The sequence below is a fragment of the Anopheles coustani genome, chromosome 2 (genome assembly GCF_943734705.1).
Source record: "Anopheles coustani chromosome 2, idAnoCousDA_361_x.2, whole genome shotgun sequence".
Lineage (NCBI taxonomy): Eukaryota > Metazoa > Arthropoda > Insecta > Diptera > Culicidae > Anopheles > Anopheles coustani.
In genome coordinates this window covers 9,493,606-9,505,490 of record NC_071289.1, presented here as the reverse complement: position 1 = coordinate 9,505,490, position 11,885 = coordinate 9,493,606, and the positions used below count along the sequence as shown (strand labels likewise).

At 41.3% G+C, this 11,885-nt stretch overlaps 1 protein-coding gene across 1 annotated transcript; it reads left to right on the top strand.

Moving 5' to 3' along the window:
* Nucleotides 1-857: 857 nt before the first annotated feature.
* Nucleotides 858-7,244, top strand: LOC131263487 (protein amalgam). Its single transcript, XM_058265691.1, has 9 exons — nt 858-927; nt 1,254-1,372; nt 2,370-2,555; nt 3,009-3,207; nt 3,662-3,793; nt 4,160-4,279; nt 4,386-4,556; nt 4,747-4,944; nt 6,970-7,244. Exons 1-9 carry the CDS (start codon nt 858-860, stop codon nt 7,242-7,244), a joined length of 1,470 nt encoding a protein of 489 aa, XP_058121674.1.
* The last annotated feature ends 4,641 nt before the right edge of the window (nt 7,245-11,885 follow it).

Below are 11,885 nucleotides of genomic sequence, written 5' to 3'. Positions count from 1 at the left end.
TTATTTGTAATCATTTTGAAGGAAAAAACCCGCCAACTACCACGTCGTTTACGTCTTTACCAAATCCAGAACCGCGGAAAACATTCCGTTTCCGACGTAAAGTGAAGTGAAACAAAACAGCAGAAAGAAGCAAAAAAGAAGGACAGTGAATTTCCGGGTGCAATCAACGTTCTTAATGTCCACTCGAAACCCACTCCACCACCGTGTGGCGCTCGTGCCACACATGTGCCCGAGCCGGTGTGGAAAAGTGTGCATTTGTGTTTCCCCGGTGCATTACGCGGATGAATAAAACGCGCGTCAGCTGAAGTGGTGGCCAGAGTGTCGGTGAAAAATTGCACGAACTTCATCGTGGTGGGATGGTGGTGACCGTGGGGGAGCTGGCGGCCATGTGATGGTGGAGAACATTTTGCATTTATGCTACTGCAGCTGCGGCGGCAAGAGAACAAGTGAGCAATGCGAAACAATAAAGCGCCGATTGTTGAAAGCAACCGATGCCGCGCAAGGACTGGAGTGAAGTGGTTCGCCCAAGGATCTCCTCGCTCGGTGGCATGAAACTGGCGATTCGGTGCAGCAATAAGTGAACGGAAAGTGTAGCGCCGTGAAGTGGCTTAAGCCGGGAAGTGGTAGCGAGTCTCATCGGTACGAGATAAATCCTCCTTCTTCGGAGGGACTCGCAACTACCAAACAAATCGCACAAAAAAGGGATTAAGCGTTCTGGTAAGCAGTGCATCGTGCAGATCCGAAGACAGTGAGAGGAGTGTAAGTGTGTTTATCTGTAAGCGGAACAAAGAAGGTGATACCTCGAAAGCAGCAGAGTGATAGAGCAAACGAATGCACCGAAACAAAGCACCTTCGCGATGGGATACATAAATCTGCTCGGACTAAAGCTTTTGTTAAATATATCATTAGTCGTGCTGCTGGTAAACGGTAAGTTTGTAGACGAAATTTAATTTCTCGAATTAGTATGATTTATGCGCGGCGGTAAATAATCATAATGGACGACATAAATGGCGCGCCGGTTAGCGTGTTTTCCGTTCGCTTCCATCAGTTTCCCTCTGTTGTTTTCTTGTTTTATTTGAGTTTCATTTCAATTCTTTCTACTTCTTTCGTTTCCAATGCTTCTTCCTTGCAATGATGCAAATAATTTCGTCATCTTGCAATCCCACCGAGTTGTCAGCCATATTGGTGAAGGCGTTTCTAACGTTTCACTTGGGGTTTCCCAATTTTCCCTTCCCACTCCGCATGTACCGCAGGCCATGGCACACAGACCGAGGTGAAGCCGGAGTTTCTGGCACCACTGGACAATCTGACGGTAACGCAGGGCAGGGATGTGTCTTTCACTTGTGTTGTGAACAATTTAGGACAGTACCGGGTAAGTAGCACGTTATGGAAGACGATTAATGCAATGTTTTGTAAAATCGACCGCATCCAACTATTCTAAGTAAATCTTCAACAATTAAATGTCATAAGGATGAACGAATTTTGTTTTAAAATTTGTTATGTGTATACTCGAGATTATTTTTTATACGGTAAAACATCTCTCAAAACTCGGGTTCAAAATTTAAGAAATATATTTCATTCTCACAAGTTTTATTTTTTGTGATCCGTAGAACTGTGAGAGCTCTATGCTCTAGGAAAAGGTTTCATTGCCATCAAAATTGCTCCAAACATCCTCGCTTGTTATTTTGTGCAAGCGAGCGTTGATATAAAATTATAAATTGACCTGCGTGCAGAAACTGTCATCTCCAACCCGGGGCCACGTTTGGATGAGCTCAAATTAATTTTCCCACCCCTCTCGCACAAGCCAAACGGGTCTCTTCCTACCCTCAAAACGGTCGACGGTAGCAACCCCGGCGAAACAACGGAACGGCGCCCGTGCGGCATGCCATTTAGTGCTGTTTCATAGTCCCCGTTATTGATGATCTCATTTACGAAATTTATTGAAAACAAAGCCGAACTTTTTATCGACACGCAGGCTCGCCTAAATAACGCCTCTCGAGCCCGTTCTAATACCGACGGGGGAAAAAGTGGAAAATCACTGCCCTAATGAAACGCGTGCATAAAAGTTTTGGAAAATAAAAATCCGTTGCCGTTTTGTGTTTTCTATTTTGCCTCCTTCTGATCCTGTTAGAGTTTTGTTCTTGTACGGCTGCTAGTATCAATTTCGACAATATCCATCGAGGCCTAATTGACTAAATTTTAGACAAAAAAACATTTGCAATAAATCATCGGCGGGGTTTCGTGTACTAAATGGTACGGTGACGTCATAATCGTGGTATCGTGTTTTAAGAACAGTTAACATGAAATCATTACCTTCAAAGTTTATAAAAAATTGTCAAACATTGTTATACAATTATCGAACCATCCAGGTGGCGTGGATCAAATCGGACTCGAAAGCTATCCTCGCCATTCACACACACATGGTGGCGCTAAACCCGCGACTATCGGTTACGCACAATGGGCACAACACGTGGAAGCTGCACATCTCGCACGTGCAGCTCAACGACTCCGGCAGCTACATGTGCCAGGTGAACACGGACCCGATGCGACATCAGGTGAGTGAAGAGTTACGACGTTTTACGCCATCACTTCGTTTGAAACCTAGTTTTAGGGATGCACGACGGTTTTTAGTTTTAGTTTGTCCATCATTTCTTTTTCATTCAAATATAAAGCTCGGTTTTCTCTTTACCATATACGTTTTTATTCGGAAGGATAACGCCGTCTCTCATAAAAAATCCAGTACATGGATGAGTTCTTTCCCTAAACATTCCTTTTTAAAGCTCCTTTGTCTCCTCAATCACCCACCATTTGTGTCGCTGTGGCTGTTTAAATTTGTCCCACCGAAGGGATGAAGAAACCAAAACACAAACCACAAGCAACCCATTTCCACCTGAACGCGCCAGCAAATGTTGTAATTGCCCCATGAATACACTTACTTTCGCCGCGGGAGTGTAGCGTGAAAAACCGTGAACAAAAATAGAGAACTAACGAAGAAACCATAATTACAGTCGGGCAACTTGGACGTCGTCGTGCCGCCCGACATCCTGAACGAGCACGAGATGAACACGCTCGAGGGCGGCGTGGCCAATGAGGGGGGCAACGTGCAGCTGGTGTGCCAGGCGACGGGCGTCCCCGAACCGACAGTCCAGTGGAAGCGTGAAAATGGCAAGGACATCGTCGTGCGAACGGAGGGTCGGGAAAAGCAAGGTAAGCTGCTGCAAGTTGGAGTTTTTACATTGCTTCTCTTTCTTTTTCCTTTACTGTTACACCGTCGTCCGGTTTTTTTCCTTATTCTTTTGCATCCTTTGGCATAGTTTCCTGTCAAGGTGTTTGATTTACTAACTACTTCAGAGTAACCCCGAAGGTCAAAATCCGACGCCAGTTAATTACCGAACGGGGAAAGTGCCAGGGCGGGGAAAGCAGGAGATCAAAAACCGGAGAAAAATGAACCACCCGTCTGTGGGAAAGGATTTCACTTCATTAAATTGTGTTTTAAAGTTTTTAAAGTTTCCCTTTTGCGCGTCCTGCGGGGGTTTTTCCCCCTTTTCCACAACGATTTTCTAGTGCACTCGCCAATCCCAACGCTTTGTGTGCCTTTTTATTAAACCAAAAAACCTAAAGCGGATTTTATCTTTCGCCCATTCGTTTATTCTCTCCGCAGTTGTGAAGCTGGTCGAGGGCGAACGGCTGGTGCTGAACCAAGTGCAGCGGACCGACATGGGAGGCTATCTCTGCATTGCCTCGAACGGAGTGCCGCCCTCGGTGAGCAAACGGTTCGACGTGCAAGTGAACTGTAAGTACCTAGAGCCGGGGGATTTATTCGCTCTTTGCATTTATTTAGTTTTGTAGCGCTGCAATAAATTGAACAGGTGCTCTTTTTTTATCACCGGAAAGGTTTCCCTTTTATCTGAATGCATTTTGTATTGCCTTCCATTGCTTTCTGTGTCAATTGATAACTCAAAACATATTAATAGAAGTTCAGTTGAGCAGATAAGGAAGAATATTGTATATTTTTCGTCAAATTATTGACCTACAGTTAAACGATTTCATGTTCACAAAACTTCCAGAACTAACATTCATTTAAGTAGTTAGTAGCCACCGATGTCGCAATTCCTTCTCAATTACTTTTTATTTCCATCTTCTTAAAATCCTTCCGCAGTTCCACCGAACGTTAAAGCAGGAAACCAATTAGTGGCAGCTCCAGTGGAAAGCCATGTTCTTCTGCAGTGTATTGTGGAAGCATTCCCAACGCCACTGAATGGTTGGCATAAACATGATGGTAAGTTTGAAAGTATGAGGTCAACATGAGTACAATTCTGGAACTATTTAAATTCCTTGAAAAAAGATAAGCATATCTTTTTCCCCTCCGTTGGTTCCATTTAAAGGTATGAAATTGTACGAGGGTGAGAAGTACACCATCACCGAGGAAAAACTGAACGCCTACACGTGGCAGCTGAACTTGACGGTGAAAAACCTACACAAGGGCGACTTTGGGCCGTACATTTGCTCGAGCATCAATGCGCTGGGAAAATCCGATGCCAGGATACGGCTTCAAGGTACCAATGATAGGAAGGGGATTTCAATAATAATAATCGAAATAATTTGTACTAGTAATGGCTTATATACTCTATTTTTAACCTAGTCTATTTTATTATGTTATTTATGACAAAAGAAACTCTTGTCCTTTTCGTCTGAAATTGATTTTCTTATTCGGTTTTTTCTCTTTGTTTGAACTCTTTTAAACAGAGCTTCACTTACCTCCGAAACCAACGACAACGCCAACGCCGTACGTGCCATCGACTGTAAAGCAACCACGAAGAAAGCAACATTCTCATGGCAAAGGGCACGACGCGGGCAAGGGAAGTAACGGGTTCAACCGGGACACCTACATCAACAACCACATCCAGGAGAATGACTATCTGGGCAGTTTGTCGGTGCACGAAGGTATGGAATTTACATTTATGTATTGGGAGACAAATTGGCAGATATTTTCATGCTTAAGAATACAGTACTACATTGAGATTATTTATTCATTTTCGAACGTTGTTTTAAAATCTTTTAAAATCCTCGTGATACACAAAATTATCGCCGCAAGTTGAGTATCACTGCATTAAAGAGAGATCTACTTAAGAAAAATATTTATCCGAAGTATACCTAAATGTGTATACTTTCTACAGCTGGTTTAACACTTTCTTCCATTTTTATGCATTCTAAAGTTGTTTTAACATTATTTAGCTGGTTTGGTAATATGCTCTCAAAAAAAACCAAAATTGAAAAAAAATATCACGGAAATTATGATGAATGCAAACAAAAAGTTGTTTTCCCAAACAAATATTACCATGAGAGAAACTGCGGAATGGGTGGACGGAAATACATAAATTAGTTTTCCGGGTAGCATTTAACGAGCATTCCCTCGCTCGGTACATGTTCTAGCTGCCAAGCCGTCTAAATATCTGCCGTCTGATTACGATGCGGATGTGTTGTCTGATCATGCAGTTATGATCTATTGCCCCCGGGAGTGGACAAAAAAGGAAGAATGAAAAACGCATCAACCAGTAATCACCGATCACGCATCGAAACGGTTTTGCGCCCCACGAACATAATCTCCCATTTTGTGCCGCGTGTTTTGCTTTCTTTTTCTGCCACTGATGCAGTTGCATTTTTTTTCCACCGATTTTTGTTACTCGATTATTGTGCTTCAGCGAGCCTGCGAGCGAACATATTCCCTGTTTTTTCCATCCCACCCACCCTGCCCGTTTTCCCACCGGTGGCCCGATAGTCCCGGTGTCATAATTGAAAATTCTTCCCGCGAAAAGCGTAGGCTCAATTAATTTTTATTGCATCACAATGAAACAAGCCCACGACAATAAATTAATTGATGTGATTATCAGTTCTTTGAGCATCACCATCGATCCCGGTCGTTTTTTTCTTCTTCTTCTTTCACCCCCCACCCCCCCCCCCTCCTGTGTGTGTGTGTGTGTCTGCTTTTGGATGCTTTTCTGACGTGCACTTTGCACTTTTGTTTTAAACTATCTCCTGCGGCGAACAACTATTTTCCCCAGGATAATTTTTTCCAAACACAATTTTCAATCCCTGAACGGTGCAATAAAAATGGAATAAAACTGGAAAACATGGCACAAATCCGCCGGCCATGTTGGTGTTCGTCCCTGGGCGAGTTTTTCCCGAGATTTCCCCGGACGCCCCACCCCAACTGACAGCGGAACCGAGCGGTTCGGTGCATAATTTTGTTTATTTTTAATGACATCGCCCTGCGGCGAACAAAACACTAAAGTGTTGCCCGTCGGAGGAAAAGTTTGTCGGTGAGCGGTGGAATAAAATAAAATACTGTCCACCATCCCGGGCAAGGGCCAGGGGACACTATTTCACGTCCATCTCCGTGAAACTGTATTTTATGCTTTCATTTTTAATTATATGCACTATGGTGCGTTGTCGGGTGGAAGGTCCTGTATGCGTCAATGATCTTAACGCGATGCTGCTAAATTTAAGCCACCTTTCATCTGGTGATCTGGTTTGAGGATGAACTATGTGTGGATTTCAAAAAGTCTGTTCCTTTCATCCGAAGGTTTGAATTGTTCAAAATTCCGTTTCCATTTTCTTTAGCTTACTTTGCATTAAAATAAAATTCAAATTAAATTAAAGTTCAAATTAAAATAAAAGATATGATTGTACGTAGAAATTTTTCTAAAAGTCGCCAGTTTTATGTTAATTTGGTTTGCTCGAATTAAAGTTCAATCTAAAATAAAAGATATAAATGTATCCTTGAACATCGTCATCAACAGAAAAACGAGTTTGATTGCATTGCTGCAAATAAATGCACTACTGTCGGCAACTGCACATACCCACGCAATCGGTCCACATCCACTGATGGACGTCTGGCTCATACCGTTTTCCAACTAATTTTCCATCACTTTTCTCTCCCGTTGTTCTCGTCTCTCTTCACACCAGGAGGTCCGGGGGGAAACCAAATGGTCGGGCCGAACGGTGCCACGATGGGAACCGGCAACGGACTGGGGGCCGGAGGTGCGGCCGGCAACGGTAACGGTGGGCTGGAGAAGCCGCGGAACACGCAAATGCCGGCACCGATCCCGTCGCGCCAACCGCACTGGATCCTGAACAACAAATCCCACGCGGTGGACATCTTCAGCCGTCGGCGCACGGTCGCGTTCGTTAGTTGTTGTTTGCTGATGATTTATGGTCTGTTGATGTTGCTGACGTTTACATGAAGCTGCGTGTCTGGGTGTTACCGTTCGCTGTTAGTGTGTGTGTGTATGTACATTATGATAAGTACGATAAAAATTAGCCGCATAGTAAATCCGCAACAAGCTGCCAAGCGGAGGAAACCAACAAAACAAAAAAGGGAAAACTTTACACCGACAGCTACAATTGCTGCAATGCCGTGAAAAGCACGAGGGTTCGGCAGGACACAGTCGCAGGCAGCCGTAACAGGTACATATAATAAACCAAATCATTTGAGTGAGTTTAAACACACACGCATATGCCGCAAGTCCACTAATTAACATTGCCCAAGTAGGGCTACTGACAGAACAAAAAAACAAAACCACTCATCAAAGTACTAAAACAATCAAAACAAATTAACAGAACACTTTTACACACCACAATTAACCAAGTTGGGGCGAGAGACCGAGTATCGAAATGAACATAACAACTGAGGCTCTTATCAAATGCACCCTCGAGGAGTATCATTTTCAACCGAGTTTAAAATGGAACACGGAAATGTTCAGCACGGGCCCATAATTAATGCTCCAATGGGCAACGTGGGCAGGAAAGGGCGATACCAAATACAGCTAGGAAGAAAAAAAAAAGGATTTGTTACAATTATAAGTGCACTTTATAAAACCAAACAGAAAAACAAAAATCAAGCATCGTAAATAGCTACAAAACGTAAGTAAAACAAACGCAGCTAGCAAAAGCAAAACAGTGAAGAAGTGTGTGGTCAAAACGGAATTTATGAAGTGTGTCAAAAATAAGGATAGTTTAACCACATAAGAGCTTGTACAAACGTAAACCCGTAAGACGTAATGTTCATTGATTGTACATACATGTTAAATGGAGGATATTTGAACACCGTTTCGCAAGCAGAACCGTTTGGGTAACCTTTTATCTGTTACAAATATCCCATTTGATGAGACTTTTATTGATGAGAAAATGGGGAAATTAATTCTAGTTCATTGAATTTCAAAATCTATGCTTATGAATGTAGGATCAAATCGATTAATCCAAGGTTAATTTTATGGAATAATAGTTTTGCTTTAATTTCTAAGAAATGGAGGCTCCTGGTACCTGGTAAACATTTTCACAGAGAGTGGAATTAAGTTTCCACTTTCAGTTGTTCCATAAAACATTAAGCTTGAAAAGCGGGTTAACCTTTTTCACCCCGTACGCTCCTTTTTCCGTCCATTCGTTTCTTCGATAATCCATGGAATGAAAGGAAAAATAGTAGCAAAATATGCTCACGTTGGTGGAACGATAGGACGCCACTGGAAATGTGGAGGCTGTACGTCGGTTCACTGGCATGTAACAGGAGATACCAAATTCGATAATGAAGACGAGCCTTTTTTGTGCCATTCATCCTCGAATGAGAGGCTGCTACATGATAAACCCTCCCGTGCGAAGGGGGAGCAAGCTTTCATGTTTCGGGCTACCGTATTACGGTTTACGATATAATTTTAATTAATGTTTATGCATCAGCTTTCGGAAAACCTGTGCCACCCCGTTCCCACACTTTTAAATAAAGTGCGGCAGTCTTGTGGTTTTAGCTGTAGCGCTTTACACCGCAACCAATAATTGAGATCGCTGTAGGTTTTTACGTGTCATGCTTCGCACACAGAAGTGTTTGAGTTTTTATTTCTGTACAATGAAGATTATGGACAAAAAATTTATGACTTTAACATCGAAAAGGTTAAAGTTAAGCTCATTGATGAGTTTTTATTTTCCTGATCCCTCTTGAACGTGGACTCTACTCATAACCAGGGTCAACCATTTTATTCTTCAAATAAGAGTGGAATAGATCATCAGCATAATTTTACTACCATCGCGCAGTAAAACTTTCTGCCTTCCATACACTCTTTCCAAAAAACTTCCTCCGTGAAATCCAAAAACAGAGGATATTGGGGTTTCCACCGAAAGGGAAAACTTCCATTTGCAGTCTTTCTTCGCCATACACACATCTTGAAGCGCGTCATGTTGCCAAATAATTTCACAGTTATTTTAAAAGTTATTAAAACTCAATTAAATCCCTGACAGCGTGGTACCTTTACGGTCCACAACTTCCTCCAAACACACCCAACCTTCAAACAAACACACACGAGCACTCGTCAACCGAAGAAACTTCACTCTCGAGAAGATTTTCCCCAAAAGTTCAACCCCCCAGAAGCTCAACCCTTTTCGCGCCGAACACATGTGCCGGCCATTTCCGTTTAAAAACACATTAAGCGCTTGGATGGGGGTTTCCGCGCGGTGCTGCAGCGGAGTCAGCTTCCTGGCGAAATTATATTCCGTTTCACGCATCATAAATATTATGTCCCATTAAAATATGGTTCCATTTCCTACCATTCTTTTCGACACGGGGAGGGAGTTTTTTGGTTTTCGCACCCTCTTTCGAAATACATTTCCTTTTTAATTGCTCGCACGAATGGTGTTTGCGAAATGGTGGCCGAATATCTCTCCAAGCTGATTCAATCGTAAATGCTGTTGGGTGTCACCTTATACGGTTTACACCTTACAGCACCAACGTAGGTGGAATAAATCTCGAGCATAAATCATCACTTATACAGCCTCCCGTACTATCACGCCACGAACGACGTTGGTGCGTCGGGTTGTCGACAGGGAAAGCATACCATGTAAGTAGATGTCTTCCGTCGAGAATTAGAAATTCCAAACGTAACAAAATAAAAACATAAACGGTGGTAAAACCAGCAGTGGAATGGAATAACAAAACAATGTTGTTCGAAAAAAGAAACGCTACCAAGTGACCGATGGTGTAGCTAAATTTGTTAACCCGTTTATAATGGAATAAAGTGATAACAAATAAACAAAAACTTAAACGATTTCGATCACATTTCACCAAGCATATAGCCATGTATTGTCCGCTGGCGCGGAAGAAGTTCGACATTAACTGAATACAATTCAATACTAGCAAACGTTAAAATGACAAAGTACACTTCAACATCATATTGTAAACGCAAAGGAAAAGCAACCCCAACAAACAAACAAGAAGTTTATCAAAGTTGAACTGTATATAGCAAAAGTATTCTATCAGCGCATACATAGTTTTGTGCAGTAAACTAATAAAGAAGTCGCCAAACAAAGCAAAAAAGGGATCGATCTTTCGACATAACACCCATATTTTTAACTACATTGTATAGGTATCGCCGCAGCTAAGAGAAAAATGCAAGGCAATGGGTAAAACATTTGTTTTAGTGAATTTCATTTTTGCATAGTTAGAACAGATACAAAAAGCAGAAAACATTGATACGCTTAGGCACATGTAACGTCAAACTATTAGAGATGCAAACAAATTTAAATCGGTTTTTATCACCTTCAGCCAAATTTCTTTGTGTTCGAAGACATCAAACACCTTTTCGGTAGAATCACAATTTTTCTTCCTTCTCATCAACGCTAGTTTTCGTTCAAATTAAGGAAGATTTGTGGAATATACATATTTCTGAACCGAAAATATCCCCAAAAAAACAATGCATCTTGAAACAAAAATGTTATCTCACCAGCAATTGAGGAGCCTAAAACAAAGCAAAGTTATGCATGGCGCAAAACGGATAGTGAATTATTTAAAGGGGATGCGAAAGGTGGGTTGAACAAGAAAAAACAAACCGGCATACTGAGATGAGCGGAACGGAACGATACGGGCGATACATACATAGAACTCTATCTACCATCTCATTGAATAATAAAATACAAGACAATAAATAATTTAATGCTAGATACATTGCAACAATGGTGGTATCGGTGTTGTGCGGTTTGGGTTCGCCGTACGGCTGAAGGTACAACATAGAGGGGGGGGAAATGAGATGGGAAAATGTAAAAGACCGCTCAGAGAGATGGTGAGGTTGAGAAGGTGAAAATGATAGGGAGAGAAATAGTTAATTGAAAACACTTAAGCGATCTATATAGCCTACCGATGAAATAAAACAAATATTGATAAGAAAATAATTTTTCCGTTTATTTTTTTGAAACGTTACCTGTAATGATGACCAAAACGATTATTGTTGTAGATTACATTTTAATATTGGAAAAAGATTGATTTGGAAGGATATTATCATGCTTTTTGCGCTAAATGAAATATTATTGTATCAAAAACCAACATAGTTAAATGACTTGTTATTTAAATTCCTACAGATGGTGAATTTATGCATCAACCCTTGCTATTAGAACGGATTGCTCGGAAAAGAGATGATTTCAATTTCAATCCATCAGCTGTCTCGTTACCATTAATATTGAATATTCATCATTCAAATTTCAAATTGCCTTTTTTGTGGTTATTTTTTAAATTACCTACCTTTTTTTACAATCGGTATACGGCATTATTGCAAAACTGCTACCAGTTCAGTATTGGAATTGCATTCCATTTTCATCGTTACATAGTCTTTTGGTTCGCTCAAGCTGTTTTAATTTTTTTTTTAATTTGTTTTCTTCGCAGATATTTTTGTAACCAATTAAATGATTTAATCTGCAAGCTGTTTTCCGTTCCACCAAAGGGGTACAACTTATATCTTTCGCATAACCAAAACGATTGTGGGTTTTTTTGTTTGATTTTGCTTCTATATTATTGCGCTATACATATATCAATCTATGTTATACACAAAATCTGAAAATACTTTCTGCTTCAA

What these genes read in the sequence shown, in the direction of transcription:
- LOC131263487 (XM_058265691.1), top strand. Translation starts at nt 858, where the DNA reads ATGGGATACATAAATCTGCTCGGACTAAAGCTTTTGTTAAATATATCA. An exon ending in TGCCAGGATACGGCTTCAAG is followed by an intron (nt 4,557 to 4,746) that starts GTACCAATGATA and finishes TCTTTTAAACAG; the next exon opens with AGCTTCACTTACCTCCGAAA. An exon ending in CAGTTTGTCGGTGCACGAAG is followed by an intron (nt 4,945 to 6,969) that starts GTATGGAATTTA and finishes TCACACCAGGAG; the next exon opens with GTCCGGGGGGAAACCAAATG.